The following is a 20,198-nucleotide window of genomic DNA, read 5'->3' as shown; positions in this document are numbered from 1 at the left end:
TATAGGTTTTGTTTTTCCTAAGAAGAACAAAATGTAGCTACAGCAATTATAACCCAAGACTTTCTGACTCACAAATCAAAATTCCTCTATTTTGATGATCTCGCTTTTCAGCTTTACTTGAAGGCAAACATCACCTACCTTTCCCTATTGTGAAACTCCTGGGGGCCTCTGAAGAGGCTCTGCTTCGTGGGGCTTTCCCTAAGTGTGTTAGAAAGCCAAGTGTCCCTGAGCTGAGTTCCAAAACCCCCATAGTGAGAAGTAGCCCATGAGAACTCTGCCAGACGCCCTGTGCCGAGCTCATAGTGGTGGTGGAGGCGAGCATCCCAAGATGGAGTCTGTTGCCTGCTTTGCTAGGCATACCCCTTGAATCACTGAGCTGTCCTGGCTACCAAAGGGAACCATGAAACCAATGGAACTAAAGAGGTAAGACTCGAGACTCTTTTCTTAGATACAGCCTATGGGCATCAATCTCTCTGGGCTGGGCATGAATGTGCAAGCTCATAACACAACCCACATTCATAGACAAGCAAATGAAGCCAAAGAAAGGTTAGCCTCCTTGTCCAGTCTGATGAAACCTCAGGACCAAAGACCCTACTGCCACAGCATTGAACCTCTTCAGTTTTTCCATCCTAAGGCCATGAGCTCCCAGGATGGTAGAAGGGCAAACAGTAATCCCAGCTTTGAGGTTTTTACATGGCTTTCGGCCCCTAGCAACAGGCAGTAAGTCTCCATTCCTTTGTGGATTTTTGTCCCAGCATGAATCTTTCCATTTTTCTGAAACACAAGCCATTCACTACCCTCACTTGAAGTGGTGGGTCACTATGACTGTTGGGGCACCCACAGTGAGGTTGGGGCTCCTACCCTTACTCCAGTCCATCAACATTCCAGACAGAGAAAGTCAGTCTCTGCTATAGAAAAGTCACAGAACCTTTGGATCCATTGAAAATGAGAAAGAGGAACAGTTACTGGGTGGGACACCCTAGAACAAAATAAAAACCTCAAGCCTCTTAAAGTGGGTGGTCTTCCCAGTTCTGGGGGCCCCTTCTTTATCTGAGAAGTCTGTAACACTTGCAAGTCAATGAGCTTACCTTGCACGGAGTTGTTTGCTTGAATTTTAATTATTTAAACTGGCAGAGAAAAAGAGGCCACCTATTAGCCAGTGTCACCCTCTTCCCATTCACCATCCACAACAAACACAGCCTAAGAACAGCCGGGCAGTGGTGGCGCACACCTTTAATCCCAGCAATCCCGAGGCAGAGCCAGGCAGATCTCTGTGAGTTCGAGGCCAGCCTGGTCTACAGAGTGAGATCCAGGACAGGCACCAAAGCTACACAGGGAAACCCTGTCTCAAAAAAGAACAGTTTCCTGGCACACCGGCTTGAAATCACTGGCCCCTGTGTTAGGGGGGTAGGCCCCTCAGGAAGTGGCAATTGCTCGACCCCATGCAGGAAGTCAGACTTCACTCTAGACACATCACGGCCTGGGCACCTACCTCAGGATGAAATGGTCCACAGTGGAGTTATTGGAGATGGTAACAGAGGCAGTGACTATGTCTCCCTGCTTGACAGGCTGGGAAGGCAGCCAGATGACCACATTGCCATCCAAACGCAGTTCGCTGAGCTGGGTGCTGTCCTGGGTGCGGTAAAGGCCAATGCTGCCAATCTTCTGCAAGTGGGACGTCCTGTCCTCCTGTCCATCCTTCCCTGGACGGATGGCATTGTCCTTCCTGGTATCACCTCCGGTGCAATCCCCTCGCTCATCCCCTGATTGCAGAGTGTAGTACAATTCCACGGGATTCCCTTCTGACTGCTCCGTGGGCCTCCTGCGCCCAGACACGGTCGTCGGGGGACTGAACCAGCCAGGCAGCATCTCCAGCTGGGCCACACACAGCCCCAGGGCCCCACCCAGCCGGCAGCTGCCCCGGACCTCCCGGGTATCTCGGAAAGCAAAGACCCTCAGGCAGGGCAGCTTCTCCGCCACCCTGTGGTCATCCCAGTCTCGGCCTACGATGTGGAAGAGTACCTGCACTTTGGGCCGACTCAGGTAGACTTTCTCCTGGAGGATGTAGGCCTTGAGCCTCCAGTCAAAAGGAAACTTATTGGTTGGACCTAAAAAGTTGGGGTTCAACATCAAGTCCAGAGGTATGACCTTTTCTGCAGAGTAAGGCCCATAGCTGGCATTTAATACTGGCGGCTGCCTGGTCTTGTAAGTAAAGAAAGACTCTGCCCTGGACTGCAGGCTGGCATTCCGCAGCAGGTCAGGGTTGGCCTCCTTTAGGAGGAAGGATGTTTCAGCTCTGAGGATGTGGAAGCTCACGGGCAGGTATGGCGGCAACGAAGAGAATCTCTGTATATTATCGATGACCCCACGACCTTCTGTCACTAGAGAGAGAGAGAGAAACAAAGACGTGAACTTAGTAACAGGCTGGTGTATTCTGGTTGTTAGTTCAGGCAGCAATTGAGAACCAGGGGATAAAAGTTCTGAAGTCCAGGCTGGGCAGTGGTGGCACACACCTTTAATCTCAGCACTCAGGAGGCAGAGCCAGGCAGATCTCTGTGAGTTCGAGGCCAGCCTGGGCTACAGAGTGAATTCCAGGAAAGGTGCAAAGCTACCGAGAAACCCTGTCTCAAAAAACAAACAATCAAACAAACAAACAGTTCTGAAGTACACGAGACCAAAACTGTGAAGAGTCTTTCTGGAAGTAGCCAATGCTTCTGGATGGTCCACAGATTGCATAATTATTAGCTAAGGTCAAATATGTAAAGCAGAATGAAGGCTATAAAACTGGGAGTTGGCGAAATGGCTTAATAAAGGGCATGCCATGCAAACTTGAGGACCTGAGTTCAAATCTCCAGAGTCTCCAAAAAAAAAAAAAGCAGGTAATGGTGGCACATGCCTGTGGTCCCAGCACTTGTCGAGGAGGCAGAGACAGGAGGACCACTAAGTCTTTTTGGCCAGCTAGTTGAGCCATATCAATGACCTTGAGAGTAAGAAAATGACCCATGGAATAGAATAAAATCCACAAATAAACCCTGAAACAGAAAGGTTAGTTTGAGGTAAAGATGGTACCTCAAATCCTGAGGCAAAAATATGGACTTGAACAAATACTGCTGTGGCATTTGGGTAGACACTTGCTTTAAAAAAAAATAAAATTAAATGAAATTAGATCCAAATGTTTTTTTCAATTTCTTTATTATTTTATGTGCATTGGTGTTTCGCCATGGGTGTCAGGTTCCCTGGAACTGGAGTTACAGACAGTTGTGAGTCCTCTGGAAAAGCAGTCAGTGCTCTTAACCACTGAGCCATCTCTCCAGGTCCTAGATCCAAATCTTATAAGAACAATTAAACTTCAGGGCCAAAGAGATGTCTCAGTGGGTAAAGTAGTCACCATGTAAGCCTAAAGACCTAAGTTCAAATCCCCAGAACCCATGTAAAGGCCTGCACTGGGGAGGCAGAGATGGGAGGATCCCAGGGGCTCTCTGGCAAGCCAGTTTAGCTGCACTGGTGAGCTCCAGGTTTGGAGAGAGATTCTGTCTTAAAAATAAGCTGGAAGGCCATAGAGGAATGACATCCAGTGCCAACCTTTGACCATCACACACACCTGCATGAGTACAAACCCTCGTATACAAGTGCATATATATGAATACATCACACACAGAGACATATACATTCATACTCACATATTATAATATTAAACTTTGAATGGATCTGTGAAGGAGCAGAGGATAACTGAGGGAGAAGAGAAAGAGAGAAGATGTGGAGACACAGAGACAGAGAGGAGGGAGAAGAAGAAAATTCATCTGAAGTACATATGATAAGTAGAGTATGAGGCATCCAGGCAAAATGTACATGGAAACAGGGGCTAGAGAGACAGCTCAACAGCTAAGAGCACTGGCTGCTCTTTTGGAGGACCGGGTTTAATTCCGAGCACCCCCACGGCAGTTTAAACCTATCTATAGCTCCCGTTCCAGAGGGAACACAATGCCCTCTTGTGGTCTCCATTGGTACTGCATGCACACAGACATAAATGCAACCGCTCAAGCACGTAAAAATCTATTAAAAAAGTGTGTGGAAATTCTTTTTACTTTGTTTTCAACTCTTCTAGCCATTGACAATGCCAAAATAAAGAAAAGCAAAAATATTCAGCAAAAGAAAGAGAATATGAACAAGCCATCTTGGTTTTAGATTTCTCATCTCCTGTGTATAGAACCTGCCTGCTTATTAGGAAAAGCAGCAGCAAGAAAACTCCTCGTCCATTATTCAAAAACCAGGAACAAAACCACCTGCATTTACATCTAAGGATTTCAAGTCCTGTGGTAATGTTGACCGCTTGGGTTTGGTAGCTTTGGTCATTAATCACCGAAGGCCATGTTGTCACCACTGTCTTCCTTTATAGCTGAGGACAGAGTACTCATTATCAAACTGTGTAAGAGGCTGGATAAGTCAACCACCCTCTGCTTAGGAGGGAACTTTTCAAGGCCCCGGGCCCTTCTGGTCCCCTCAAGATTCAGCTCACGGGGTGGCCAGCACTCCGTGGTACCTGGAAGCCCTCCTTCTGCCCGTTAGTCTGTTCAGATCTGACGACGCTCGGCACCACCTGAAAATTGATTCTGCTCAACCCACAGCATCTGACAAGGCTTCTGTTAACTGAAACAGCATCTTAAGAAGCTGAGAGTCTCTGGATCTCCCGCTTCCGTCTCAACATAGTAGGAATGGAAACGGTGGGGTTTTGTCTGCAACCAGAACACAGTAACTGGTGGGTGTCCGCGGGCCAGCTGCTGTCTGGTACCCAGCTTGTGCATCCTCATCGAGATGCCTGCTAGACCCTCAGCATGGACTTAATGTTTACAACCCTAGATTTAGAATTATCAGACAGTTAAGTCTGTGCCTCTTGGGGCTGCTCAGATTCCATATTAAGTCAGGACTGGTCGACACCGACAGATGCCTCCCTCTTGTGAGCCTCTATCCATCCCAGCGGGTGTATCAGCCCATCAGTAGGCTGATAGCCATTTGCTTGTCTGCGATGAGATTCTCATGAGGGCTTTGCCTTCCATTGTTAAGGACTCCAGCCCCATGCAGGGCTCAAGATCATGAATGCCCACAGTTGCTACCTTGGCAGCCTCAAGTCAGTCTGCTTCCTTGCCTGGTCTTTGCAAATCCCAAGAAACTCAAACGATCTGTTCCTGACGGAGAAGCTGGGAGATCTTTCTTTTTCCTTGTCTTTCCAACCTCCCCCCACTCCCTGTCTCTCCCTCCAACTGCAGCCTGCACACCCCCTGAGCATATGGGACATCCTGCTTGCTCTCCTCTGGAAGCCTCCCTAATCCCTTCCCGGCAGGGACACTGGCAAGCAGATCAAAGCTGCCTTTTGGTTCTGTGTCCAGATGAACTTGGGTTGTCAAGATGTCTCTTCAAAGAAATAACACTCTGTTCCTAGCCCAGAGGCCCAGTGCTGAGGTCACCAGTGACAAGGGCACCTTCATTCCTTTCTCATTAGGGATGGCTGAGTGTCTCCGTTTTAACCCGCTCAGTCCTGTTTCAGCTTCAAAGGCGCCCCAAAGCTCTGCCAAGGTACCGCATTCCAAGAAGAGTCTTTGGAAGTGTCATAGCTGAGTGTCCAAGAAACTCACAGATTTTTCACAAAATACCAAGAGGCGAATTGCCACAGCTAGTGACTTTTATTTAAAGTATTTAGTCCTGTCCAAAATGGCTCTTAAGAACTTGAAGTAGAGAGATTTAGAGACACTTCTATTTGGGGGAGATAGTGAGCCAAGGCTATGCAGAGAAAGTAGAGCACTAGACTGTAGGGTCCATCTGTCGCAGGGTGTGCTGGGAACATGAAGCTTTGACAACAAGTTTTCCCATCATTCTTCTCTCTCTCTCTCTCTCTCTCTCTCTCTCTCTCTCTCTCTCTCTCTCTTTCTCTCTCTCATGTGTGTGTGTGTGTGTGTGTGTGCACACGTGTGCACATGAGTGTGCACACATATGTGTAGGTGCAAGTGTATGGGAGTGTATGTGGAGATCAGAAGACTGTTTCAGGTGACATTTTTGAGGCTCTATCTACCATTTTGGAGGGATGGGGACAAATAAGGTCTCACATTGACCTGGACCCTCCCAACTAACTCCAAAGATTTGCCTTTTCTCTGCCTCCCCTACACTGGAATTATAAGCTTGGGCCACCATGCCCAGAATTTTAAATGTGGGTACTGGGGGGATCAAATTCAGGTCCTCACATTTTCAAGACAAGTACTTTACTGACTGAGTCCTCTTCTCTGCTCCAGGAGAGGGGTCATTTTTCCTGCTTTCTTTAAAAACTAAAACAAGTCTATACATGGCTTTTTTTTTCTTTTGAGCAAATGTGGAGGTTAGTCCCTGCACGATGAAGATGGGGTGGGCTTCCAGCTCAAATCCTCAGTGCTGGGGGCTCTTCCTCTTCTGGGGTCACTCTGTCTCTTCACCATGCAGTACAGGGTACCAACTCCGGTCTCTGTGTCAAACCTAGTTCAGTCTGTGAGACTGGACCTGGGTCAAGTTTGGGTAAAGGCTAAGGGCAAGGAGTTAGAATATGAAGATGCCCACATTTGATCCAGTCGCCAGCCACACGGTATTGGGTCCATGTTTACTTTCTCTAAGCCCCTAGCAGGATCTCTCAGCTCAGAAAAGCACTGGCTGCCAAGCCTGAAGCCATGAGTTCAATCCCCAGGACCCACATGAAAGAAGGGCATAACCAACTCCCCAAAGCTATCCTCTCACTTCCAGGAAAACAAAATAAATGAATAAAATGAAAAAAGAAGAAAAGAAAAGAAAACATTATAAGTCAGTCACAAATAGGACAGCGTGTCAAAGCTGAGTTACCACTTTCTTGGTTTTTGACACCCACAAAGGAACAAGCCTGGGCTGAGTACTGGAGGGTAAGGGTATGTGTGAGAGAGCAGGGGTATCCCACTGATGACACATGAGCCAACTATGGCCCAGTCATCAAGTGAGGCAGCTCGTTCTCAGTAGCCCAGCCCAGGCTAGAACAGTAACGTGAGACGAAAGCTTATTACAGCCTCCAGTTTTGGGGCTGTTCCGTCATGAAGCCACTCCTGATGGAGAAGGCAGTAGTTGACTACATTCTGGGCAGGATTTTAAATGCTCACCCAGCCCAATCTTAACACACATCCTATGAGAATGTCTACATATAGATGAGGAAATGGGGGCAGAGAAAAAGACTTTCCCCATGAAATCCTAATGGCACTGATGCTGTTAAATTCACTCCCAGTTGGCTGGAGCCAGAGGCTCAGGACCCCGGGGACATGTAATAGGGTTCCTCTCTACCAGCTACATGAGTATGATAAAAGTTCAGTGATGTGAGTCATATAATGCATTTAGCAAGAGCCTGGCTCCTGATGAGGGTTCAAATAGGGTCATGTTTTATTACCTATTAATTTAAGTGTATACTTACAAGTGCATGTGCACGTGGGTACAGACCCAGGTTTTTGTTTGTTTGGTATATATATATATATATGTTTTTTTTTTAACATTGAGTCTAGGGATCGAATTCAGGTCCTCATGCTTGCCTGGTAAGCACTTCACTGGTGGAGCCCTCTCACCCAGATGCTTCCATGACAGTAGCCAGATATATGCATGCAGTATAATTAGTCAAAAGGTTAATAGTTGATAGCTTTACTGATTGAAATAAACAATGCATTGATACCAATGAACTAATTTTTAAGATAATTCTTCTAAAAAGGAAACACAAGATCACATGACCCAAAAAGCTATTGTCATTTCTATATTAAGTGGAGAGATCATCAACGTTTGTTAGTGACCACCCAGTATACTTTCTCATGATAGAATTCCTTAAAGGGGGTCTAGGGAGATGGCTCAGTGGTTAAGAACGCTCACTGATCTTTCAAAGGGACCCAGGTTCAATTCGCAGCCCCTACATTGTGTGGCCCACAACTACCCATAACTACAGTTCCAGGGATCTGATGCCCTCTTCTGGTCTCTGTCGGAACTGCATGGACTTGGCACACATACATATATGCAGGCAAACACTTACAGATACAAAATAAAAATAAATAAATGTTTTGTTTTGTTTTTAAGAACTATTCATAAAGAATGGGAAGGGAACCAGCCTCTTGCTCATGAGGCTGACTCCATAAAGCCTAAGTTTATTCAATACCCACCCAAACTCCTGCCTATGACCCTGGTGGGTGCACACATCCACCTCCGCACTCCCCAAATGCTTCAACACTATGTGCACTACCAAAACATCACATGAGTTCGGGAAAGTTTGGGTCTAGCTAATTAGGGAGTCAGAATTGTTTGCAACTTTTACTTTCTTACCACCTCCTGACTGCACAGAACGTGGGCCACACTGCTGTGAGCCCCTGAGCTCTGACTAATGACCTAACTCTTCCTCTGGCTCATTGCTGCCTGCCAGCATCTCTAGGGAAGAAGACAGGACAAATGAGAGATCTTAAGGGTCTGAATCGATGTCTCAGACAGGCTGATGCTGGCTCCTGAAGGCCACGCAGAGAGGCACATGGGGCTGCTGACATCTGTACCTTTCTATCCAGCCTCCATGCCACAGACAGAATGTCTGCTTGCTGTCTCCCCTTCCCTGTTTATCCATTTGCTTTATCTGTGCTTGCTGTCAGCGTCGGGGATATGGTGTCCTCGTCAGTTGTTCATCAGAGACCTCCAGAGTGAAGTCACCCATCGGAAATTGAGTTTTTGAGATCCTGAGATAGTGGACCTAAGAGATGGTCGGGTCACTTAGCACCCAGACATTCTCTCGGGGTGGCGGGGGGGAGGCAATGACCCTGTCAGTCCACATGACGCACTGCTATCACCACAAGGCTCACTCTCTGACATGCTGATGGAACATGGACTCTTTCCAGCTGAGTCTCTCCGGGCCAAGACAGGAAGGGTGGGCAGGCACATGCGAGCGGAAGAGGATGGACTAAGGACTCAGAATGAGAGCGGGGATGAATGGCAAGGCAGGTGGAGGAATCACTCGGAGCCTGGAGGGAGGAGGGGACTTTGGTCCAGGTTTGTGGATGCAGGCAGGTTTGCCCTGAATGGGGTAAGCCATGGAGACCCATAGCATAACATCCTAATACTCATACACCATGGCAAGATGCTCCACTCAGCATGGATACAGTGGTGGCACATTGACAGAGTATAGTTTCAATTTCCCCATGGCCCAGGGACGTGTCAGCCACTGTGCAGTCCAACATATTACTCAGACATCTGTGGAGATGCTGGTGTGAACAAACCTTCCTCGTGGCAGTCGTACAAAAAGATGGTGTGCCCAATTACGCACAACACACAATACTTGATAATAACCGTTATACCCCTGGCTGGCTTGGGGGATTCTTATGAACCTCCTTATAATGAACTACTTACTATAAAGTGTGATGAGGAGAATGCTGGCCTCTGCCTCCTGACTGCATGTTCGGGGTCTGTTTATTGTGTCACAGGGACATCCCAGGGCTTGGCATATGCCATCCAGGCCTATGAGCTCCCAGCATAAAATTCAACCTGGAGGGGAGTCACTCAAGGGCATGGGATTCTCAGAAGGTGCCTACGTCACTGAGTGACTTCTAGATCCTTCCTGCTTTGAAGCTGGTAATGCTGAAATGAAACCTTCCAGAATATGTATACATAACCAGGTTAAGGGTGATTGTTTTAAGATGGGGTAAGGACTTCTGCAAAGAGTGGCAAAGAAGGAGCTCCCACCAAGTGTGACTGATGATCTGCCCAAGGGAGTGCTGGTCATGCCTGCAGGCACTTCTCTCTCTTTTTAAAATTATTTTGCATGTATTTAATTATTTTCATGTATGTTCCTTTTCTATATCTGTCTGTCTCTATCTCTCTGCATGTACATACATATGCACGCCCCTGAAGCCAAATATTGATGTCAAGTGTCTTGCACAATTGCTCCCTACCTTATTTTTTTTGAGACAAGGTCTCTTGCTGAATTTGGAGCTTGTGATTTGGACAGACTGGCTGGCCAATGAGCTCCTGAGATCCATTCATCTCTGCCTTCATGGTCCTGGGATCATAAACACACATCCAAGTACCTGAGTTTTTTTTATGGGCCCATGCTGAGGATCAAACTCAGGTCCTCATGTGAACATAGCAATCACTTTTCCAACTGGGCCATCTCCCCAGCCCCTGGAGACATTGCTGAACTAAGAGGTGGATGCTACTAGTGCAGGGTAAGTGCAGGTCAGCCATGTTAACACACACTTCTGAAACACGGGGCAGTGCCCACCACAAGTTTCCATATTGTCACAGCAGAGAAATCCTGATCCAACAAGGTCCCATGGCAGGAGAGAACGAGACAAGAGCAGTTACATCAGTAACAAGAGACATAGAAAGGACTTCAGCTGGAGCTTTTTCCAGCCCAGAAAAAAAGATACACATCATGGTGGCCATTGCTGGCGTCAGGGAAAAAAAAAAGGATTTGGTGAACCCCTGGGCTACTGGTTACAACAGGGGCATTTTTATTTTTTGTCAATATTTGAAACTTTCAAGTCTCAGAACCATCACCTGTATAGAGAGAATCAATTGAAGACCCTCGGAAGATGTCAAATCCTCATGGCCTCAGCAAGCCTGGTGAGGGGGCAAGAGGTTGTGGGACTGTTACTGTTTTCTTTCCCTCTTCCCCCCCTCCTCCTTTTTCCTTCTTCTCTTTCTCCTCTTCAGTCTTTTTCTTTTTGAGACAGGGTCTCATGTAAACAGGCTGGCCATGAACTCAGTATAGAGCCCAGGCTGATCTTGAACTTCCTGATCCTTCTGCATCTACTTCCTGAGTGCTGGGATTACAGGTGTATTGGCACACCCAGTTTACACAATGTTGGGTATCAAACCCAGAGCCTCATGCATGCTAGGCAAAAATTCTACCAACTGAGCTACTTCCCAGCCTTTTCTTCTCCTTTTCCACCCTTACTTAGATTATGTTGATTAACTACACTAAAGCTTTTAAAGCTTCAGAAATAGATGTAGATGAGAGAGAGAAGAGAGAGAGAGAGAGAGAGAGAGAGAGAGACAGAGAGAGAGAGACAGAGAGAGAGAGAGACAGAGAGAGAGAGAGAACAAAAACAAAAAAAAGCACGCACAGGGAGAAAACAAAAGAAAAAAACAAACAAAAATATTTGAGTGACATTTATATAATTTATATAAGAAGAAATTTCAAGTCTTGGAGGGCAGACTTGGCCAGCATATTCTGCATTAGATACTGGCTGCTCACCCCCATTCTCTTAGACACCTGCAGAAGGCTTGCTGGCCTATCCCAGTGTGCCTCAAGGAAAACCAGATCGGGCGCACCTGCCAAGTCACTGCAGCTTGCTGGAAACTCGAGCCAATTTGAATTTTTTCCCCTTTCCCATTTCTGATTTATTAACATTCCTCGGCGGCAGGACTTCTCTCTCTGCTAAATATGGTTCATTGTTTCCTTTCTCCTGAAACAAAAGGTACCTTGATAAGCGGATTATTTGATTTCAATGCTGCTTCTGGGGGAACCTGAATACCTTTTGCTGAAATTACACAGTGGGGTTTGCAATTTCATAACACACCAAAACTCCCCTTGAAAGGCATAGGTTCTTAGATTCCTGTCGGGGCCCCTGAGGGGATATCCCTCTCTTCTCAGAGAGAGAGATGTAGGATCACTCTCAGCTGCCGCAAGATTAGGCCCCTAGAAACAGGCAAAGAGCTTTGTTTTTCAAAGGTCAGTGCTCCAAGACACCCAGGATCTCAGGCTTGATGGGCGTGGAAACAGCGCTTTGGATAGGCAGGGGGGAAATGCCCATGGGTACTGAGTCTTGGTGGGGTGGAAAGTTGCAGACTACAGGTATTCCTGGAGCTGAGTTTGTGGTGGCCCTCACAGTGGCCTTTGTGTTGGTGTGCCTCCATCTTCCTGCCCTCCTCACTTGATACCATGGCTGGGTCCCAAGCCAACCTGTGGATTCTGATGGGCTGAGGACCAGCTTCTTCAGAGAGGTGGAATGCGGGTTTCTCCTTACTCCAGAACCACCGAACTTAGCAACTTCAAAGAACAAAAGTTTTTGTTACTTTGTTGTTGTTACATTTTTGGTTACCCTGAAGTCGGAAATCTGGTGTCCGAGAGCAGGTGTGGCTGTAACCTGTATGGCTTGGCAGCGCAGGAGAGAACCTGGCTGCTTCTTTTTCCCTTCCTGGGGGCTGTCTGTCTGCCTGCCTTCCCCTCTTGGGGCCTCTTCTCTATCTGCAAAGCAAATGGCTTACCAGCTTCCCCCAGCCAGGACATGCCTCCTTCTTGGTGGATCTTCCTGATGAGTCTGGGCTTCCCCCATCTCTACCTCCTTTAAGTGTATAATGAGTAACAAAAAAAACCAAAAAACAAAAAAAAATGCACCTGTGTTCTGTGCATCTGAATTCCAGTGCTCCTTTTTGCCCCACAAGTACTATACCTGCTGAACTATCTCCCCACCCCTACTGAAAGGTTGCTAATCATCTCAGGAAATTATATCCACCACCAAAGAAATTGTTCTTAGTGTTTGGTCCACAGAAAAAACAAATAGCGGCCAGGATTTGGACATTGGTTCGCTGACTCTAGCATGGAGGGGGCCTTCTGAGCTGGGTTGCATGCACAGTTGGAGGCCAACTGGCTTCTTCTCCAATGTGCTTTATAGCCTGAATCACCAGGCAGGCTTACCTTGTGGAGCAACAATGTAAACATGGTTTTCACTATGCACCTGAAATAGTTTGGAAGTAAAAGAGGGGGGAAAAATACAGGAGGGAACTGGAGTTGCGCAGCCCAAGTGGGATTTAAATAACCACCCTTGCGCTCACACAGCATATGGCTGCAGGATGCTTCATGGAGTCTATTCAGAGAGAGGCGCATCATGAATGGCAGATGGTGTCATTATTTATGTGGAACCCGACATTAATCCCGAGAGTCCAAATTATCTCGATTCATGTCAATAAAAAGGAACAGCGTCCCATCTTTACGGCGGCCTTTTTCCTCAACAAATAAATAAATAAATAAATAAATAATAAGGAGCTTATTTCTAATATACTGCCCATATTCCCTGTCCCCATAATTGCAGCTAATTTTTTAAAAGTCTGCGTCCTATTGAGGCGTTTTTCTCTCCCCCACCCCCCAACCCCCCCAATCACACATATGAGTCTCATTTGCCAGTAAGCATCTGTAGGTTTGTTTGGTTATAGCGGAATTTAGGATGATTATATTAACAAGGAGTCTTGGGGTATGAGGTAGAAAATGCATTCTTGATGGTTGAGTAAATACAAGAACGGATCACCCCTGAAGATGAAGCCCATTTTCTCTTTCATCACATGCTCTTTAACTTTTTGTATCATGAAAAGAACATTTAAAGTGAACTTTCTGAGAGGGAATGGTAAATTACAGGCGGGGGTACTGAAAATCAAGTCCTGATTTTTTTCTTTTTTCATTTCCTCTCTCTCTCTCTCTCTCTCTCTCTCTCTCTCTCTCTCTCTCTCTCTCTCACACACACACACACACACACACACACACACACACACACACACACACACACACACACACAAGTCGGAAATAAATGCTGAGCCCCACAAGCTGGAACTACAAGACAGCAAGATGTGGAAAGTGACTCAGAGAGCTGACCCTTGGTGGCACCAGAAAGATACATCAAAAATCAAGCCCTCTGACCCTAAAAACTTTTCCTCTGGGATGAGTACACATCCGAGTGAATGCAAGTGGTGTGAGTGAGTGTGTGTGTGTGTGTGTGTGTGTGTGTGTGTGTTTGGGACTTGCTGATTGGGCTGGGCTGGCTGGCTAGCAAGACCCAGGGATCTTCCCATCTCTATATCCTCAGAGCTGGGATGACCAGTGTGAGCCACCACACCCTGATGTTTTATGTGGGTGCGGGGAATTGAACTCGGCTCCTCCTGTTGCCATGGAAAGTGCTTTACCCACTGAGCCATCTCAGTCTCTGGGATGAGTACCTCTGTTGTCTTTATTTTACTCATAACTAAGGAGATGAAGCCCAGAAAGTGTCAGGGTTTTTTAGGGACCACATGTCTGGTATACTGGAATCAGGACTTGAACTTGGTGTTTGTGTCTCAGCTACGGCCTCAGCTTCCTCAGCATCCTCAGCAATACCATTCTGAGCTCACATCTCCCTTCACCATGTGCTTCTTGTGGAGACAGACGGTCAGAGCTTGGTGAGTGCCAGCATGATCAATTTTGCCACCTCATGCTTGGGTTAGTCCGGGAGTCAGAAGACTGGATCCAGCTGTGTCTGAAGTTGGGGGAAATCTATAGAGATTGTCTCTTCAAGGCTTTGGGAAGTCTGTGATGCCTTCCTGCCATTTTAAATCAACAGATAATCAGCATCCGGTTCTGACAAACGATCCTCCCTAACTTATGCCTGTTCTTAAGACATAAATCTCGCTCTCTGTGCTAATCTCAGGGAAACTAAATCAAGTGAGGTTGCACAAGGAACGGTCTTCATTCAATATCCATGAACCAAGAGGCTCTTCTGGGCCCCGTGCTGTTCTGCTCTGAAGGGAATGCGCAGATCATCAATCCACATTTGTTGAGCTTGCAGGATGCTTAAGCAGAGGAGGCGACGCCATCTCCAGAAGGGGAGAATTCAGATAGGAAGGCCCAGGCTTCAGGTTCTCCTATGATGCAATGGGTGGGAAGAGGGGGGGTGGGGTGGATGAGTTGGGACCCTGCTGCTGGGTAGAAGTCAGAAGGGAACACCCAAGCTATCTGGGAAACACTTCCCTATTGTCCCAAACTGGAAAAGATACAGTGGAAATCATGGAGTGTCAGAACACAGCCAACTGCAGAATGGAATGCTGGGAAGGAGGTTGGAGATGGAAGACAGCCCTGAGTCAGGCTACTGCATTCTATGCCCCGCCATGGCACATCCTAGCCACAGCAAAGCTGGGCCTCAGTATCCCTAACTGCACAGCAGTATCAGCGCCAGCACAGGCTCAAGAAGCTGCTTTGAAGATGAAATGACTTTCCAAGGTGAAGTACTCAGTCTTTGCCTATCCTGGCACACAGGAGGCACACAAAACCATTGCTTATTAATTTTTAACTATCATTAGGTTGCAAAAGAGAATCACATTTTTTGGGGGGGCCTAGAAAGATCTCCACATATGACCCCCCAGCTCCAGGGAATCTGACACCCTCATCTGGCCTCACTGGGCACTGCACTTAGGTGCATACACACACACACACACACACACACACACACACACACACACACACACACACACATTTTTTTTTAACCTTTAAAAAAATGAAACAACTAGGAATACTCATGAGGATTATAGTGGGTTTTTTTCCCTTCAGATTCCCTATCCAGATTTTGTTCAAAAGCTCCATGAAATAATTAAAGGTCAAAGCATCATCCATCTTTCTGTCTCATTATCTTCCCTGAAAGCCCTCATTCTCGTGATGGAAATAAAGCTGCTGACCATCTAGCCATTACATCTGAGTTCCAGGGAAGAAAAGTTAATACTATGTATATAAGGTGACTCTACCATCTAACATTAGAGGATTTATTATGTCCAGAAAACTGAGCCAGGGAACTTCAGCTACATGTTCATGCTGGAATTGGCATCACCACACAAGGAGTAAATAAATTTATGCTAAAATGTTTTTATATTTTATAAATATACAGTATTATTATATTGGTATCTTAAAATATTAATACATGTAACATAATAATTGTTAAGATAACAAGGTCCCACTAGGCGGTGGTGGCACATGCCTTTAATCCCAGCATCTTGGGAGGCAAAGCCAGGTGAATCTCTATGAGTTTGACGCCAGCCTGGTCCACAGAGCGAGATCCAGGACAGGCACCAAAACTACACAGAGAAACCCTGTCTCGAAAAACCAAGGAAAAAAAAAAGATAATAAGGTCCCAAAATCAGCACCACTTATATACAAATGTACATACATATACAAATATTTAGGGAAAAAAATTTTAAAGTTTTTTAAAAAGTGCTCTGATTTTAATTAGGTGTATGGGTGCCAATGTATGGGTATGGGCATGTGACTGCAGGTGCTTGTGGAGGCCAGAAGAGGGAGTCAGATTCCCCCTGGAGCTGGAGTTACAGGAGGTTCTGAGTTGTCCAACATGGGTGCTGGGAATTAAACTTGAGTCCTCTCCAAGAGAAGTATAGGCTTACAGGCTATTAACTGCTGATCCATTGCTCCAGCCCTTAGAAAAAAAAAAACTTTGAATGCTAACACCACTCCCACAACAACTACCTAAGAGAAGAGAAATAAGAGCTTCAGATAATCATATTTTAACTTTAATGGATGCTTAGCCCTATTCTGTAAAATAAAACATATGCACATCATTATGTGATTAAAATATTGTTTTAAGAGAATTTCCCTTGGTGATACGGATGGTGATCTTAATTGTTGGGAAAAAAATAAAACCAAACCAAAAACAAAAACAACCCACACAGAGCAGATAAAGTCCTGTGTGTGCTTCAAAGGTACAGGTATCTTTTATTTTTCTCCTCTCTATTCTTGGCTATTTTTTCCCCTACTGGCTTTGAAGGGAGGAGAAAGAAATGAACTTAATGCATTGGACACCATTTGGTTTTGCCCTGCCGCAAGAAAGAGAAACTAGCTGGGTGGTGGTGGCACATCCTTCAATCCCAGCACTCGGGAAGCAGAGGCAGGCGGATCTCTGTGAGTTCGACGTCAGTCTGGTCTACAGAGCAAGTTCCAAGACAGCCAGGGCTATGCATAGAAACCCTGTCTAAAAAAAAAAAAAAAAAAAAAAAAAGAGAGAGAAAAGAAAAAAAATGAAAGAAAAAAGGAAGGAGGGGAGGGAGGGAAAGAGAGAGAAAGAGAGAGACAATAGTCACTAGATACTAGGGATCAAGGGGAGGAGATTTTCCTTCACTAAACCCAAGGTCTAGGCTGGAGAGTTTCCTCAGTGGTTAAGAGTGCTCCATGTGCAATCGTGAGGACTGAATTTTGGATCCAAGCATCTTAATAATGAACTGGACATCCAGCACATGTCTGTAACCCCATCCTTGAGGAAGGTAGAGACAGGAAGGTCATTGGAGATTGTTGGCTTCCAGTCAAGACACAAAAATGTGAGCCTCAGGTTCAGGGAGAGACCCTGACTCAAAGGGAACAGGGAGAGAGTGAGGGATGATGATATTACACATTCTTTTCTGTCCTGTAAGTGTGTACATCTGTGTACACCAAGTCTCTCTCTCTCTCTCTCTCTCTCTCTCTCTCTCTCTCTCTCTCTCTCTCTCTCTCACACACACACACACACACACACACACACACACACACACACACACACACACACATATATCAAGGTTCTACTATAGCCAGGATTGCAGTTATGTGTAGTTCTGTTCTCCAGTTCTATAGTTCTCTGATGTGCCCCCCCCCCCCCCGTTTCCCTAACTTGCAACACTAAAAGTCTCACTTGGATCCCTCACTTTGGAGGAAGCCACTACCATGTCATGGGGACACTTGAGCCATGAAGACAGCTGCATGATAGAGAATGGAAGGCCTCTTGTGCACAGCCAACAGTGTTGGCCATCTTGAGGGTCGGTGGGACTGAGAATAGCAGAAGCTCCCAGTAACATCCTGAGATGACCTCACAAGAAGCCAAGCCTCAGGGCTACCCAGAAACGATTTGAAATAAACATCAGCCACCATAGAGGACATTAGATCACAGAGGACAAGCAATAGCCTGCCTTGTGTGTGGCTTCTGGGCATTAGTGAGCATGGAGGTTGAACTGTGCAAGGCTGTGATGTGAGAAATGTCCTGGGAACTTCAGGACCTAGGAGGTTTTCTGTTGGAGTTTCCTACCCCATAATTATTTGTTTTGACAACAGATCTTCCATTTCCTTTGATGAATAGCCTGTCTCTCATTTCTACCCATAGATGTTTGGATGCCCTGGTCTTAGCATGAGTTCCAAGGGTAGACAAGCATCTCAGTCTCAGCCAATCAACACACAGATTTTACCAAATCTTCACACGGCTCATTGTGTTGCTTCGGAGCTTCCTCTCAACTTAGCCCTCTGCTGAGCATGTTCTAAGTCCTGAAATGGAGCCCCTAGGAAATGAAGTCCAAACATTCCTCAGCTCACATTCCAGTGGTGGCATACGAGGAAAGTATCTTTTCTTCATCAGTGTACAAATTTGTTTCTGGGGCAGATGAATGGATGGGCAAGTGATATGTATGTTTAAAGTATGTGTGTATGTATTTATGGATAGATGTATGAAAAAAACTGTATGCACATGTGTGTATACACACATATATGGACACACATGTGGACAGATAAATGGACAGATCATTTATGGACAGATGGATGGGTAGATGGGCAGATGGATGGATGATGGATGGATGAGAAGGCAGAGAGATGGATAAATTCATAGATGAATGGATGGATGAGCAGATGGATGGGAAGATAGATGAATAGATAGATGGAAGGATCATGATGGATGGAAATAGTAAACAAATCAATACCCTGTGTGCCTCTGACTATCAGTTACCTGGGTTCCCTGAACAAATGACCTCAGGCATCTCTGCTCTCTTTTTTTCACAGGACTCTTGGGACACATGAAGGGACCACAAAGCTGACAGAGAACAGTATGTCACACACAGATCCTGGCTGCTGATGCTCTTAGGACATCTCTAGGGAAGTCCCGCACACTCACGCACAGGGGCAGTAGGTTTACATGATTACTGGGCCCTGGAGCCATTAGAAAAGAATAGAGAGAAGAACGAAGACAAAGAGAGAAACGGGGAAGTAAAGGGGGCTGAAAATCTTTAAAATCAGAAGGAGCACACAACAATTTACATTCTTAGTTTGCACAGGAAGACTGAAGTTTGGAATAACACCAGGCTGGTTCTCTTGCCTGGCAGCAAATGGCTGGGTCAAGGACCTTCCCCGCTTGGATCTTTAGGTCACCCACATCCACTCTTCTGGAAGCCCATCCTCTCTTCCCTGCCTGGTCCATGTATGCTCTGAGCAGCAACCCGGGCTCAAAAGGGACTCTCTTCTCTCCGCCCCTCCCCCCACTTCCCCGAGCTGTGATCCCCAGAGAATGGTTGCCTCAGGGTGACAGCGGATCAGAGGATCTACCTGCCTCAGGTACCTTGAAGTGGAAGGGGCCTGGTGGGAGGGAGCCCATTTCTGGCTAAAGAAGTTGGTCTCTGGGGACCTCCTTGGCCCAGGGGCTGGGGATACTTCTGAGCTTTGCCACCAGATGGCGCTCTGAAGGGGCCAGGAGAGGCCGGGGAGGACTCTCAAACAATAGCATGGCCTGTGTCCAGCCAATACCAACATTCCTCCCTCCATAAAGCGCCTTTCCAACACTGTGATGCCCAGCAGTCATTTTTTTTTCTTGCTGTTCATTTCTTAAATTTTATTTTATTTTTTCGTGCTTTTGAGACAGGTTCTCTCTCTGTCTCTCTGGCTGTCCTGAAACTCACTACATAGACCAAGCTGGCCTCGTATTCATAGAGATCCACCTGCCTCTGCCTCCTGAGTGCTGGGAATAAAGGCATGTGTCACAGTGCCTGGATTAAGTTTTGCTTTTGATTGATAGCTAGTAAGTACATGTTACCATCATACAATATTGTGTGTGTGTGTGTGTGTGTGTGCTGTATAACAGTCAAATCAAGGTAAATATATTTATTGCTCTAAATAGTTACCATTTTTATGATGAGAACATTAAAAAAGTTCTCCTCTTTTGTTTTGTTTCTGAGACAGGGACTCATGTATCCCCAGATGGTCTTGATTTCACTACATAGCTGAGGATGACCTTGAACTTCTAAAACCTCCTGTCTGCACCTCCTACATGCTGGGGGTGCAGACTATTGCAGGCATGCACCACCATGTCTGGTTTGTGCACTGCTGGGGATGGAATCCAGGGTTCCCTGCGTGCCAGGAAATAGTCCACCCACCGAGTCCCATCCTGAGCCCCATAGCTTTATTTCCTTGTTTTGGTTGACTCTACAATCCTTATGTGCCACCAAATCTTATAAAGATCGTACCCATCCCTTGGACCTGCTGCCATTTATAGTAAACCCATATAACACAAAACTCCAAAGGGAAAGGCTAAGTGTGGCGGCTCTTGGGTCAACGCAAACATCTTCCAAGCCAAGCCTAGCTATTTATTTAGCTTTCCAGAGGTGCCTGCACTTTCTCC

The 20,198-nt window shown here is 46.2% G+C and overlaps 1 protein-coding gene across 1 annotated transcript in view; it reads right to left on the bottom strand.

The window, feature by feature from the left end:
• Positions 1–20,198, bottom strand: part of Tmem132c (transmembrane protein 132C) — a 328,956-nt gene that overhangs the window by 212,397 nt on the left and 96,361 nt on the right. Inside the window, exon 2 of the mRNA XM_052755491.1 lies at positions 1,493–2,381. Coding sequence (XP_052611451.1) covers positions 1,493–2,381 — 889 coding nt within the window. The remainder of the gene's footprint in view (positions 1–1,492; positions 2,382–20,198) is intronic.

The sequence above is a fragment of the Peromyscus californicus genome, unplaced genomic scaffold (assembly GCF_007827085.1).
Source record: "Peromyscus californicus insignis strain IS unplaced genomic scaffold, ASM782708v3 Scaffold_2__1_contigs__length_46816999, whole genome shotgun sequence".
In the NCBI taxonomy this organism is placed as follows: Eukaryota; Metazoa; Chordata; class Mammalia; order Rodentia; family Cricetidae; genus Peromyscus; species Peromyscus californicus.
This window is presented reverse-complemented; position numbering and strand designations above follow the sequence as displayed.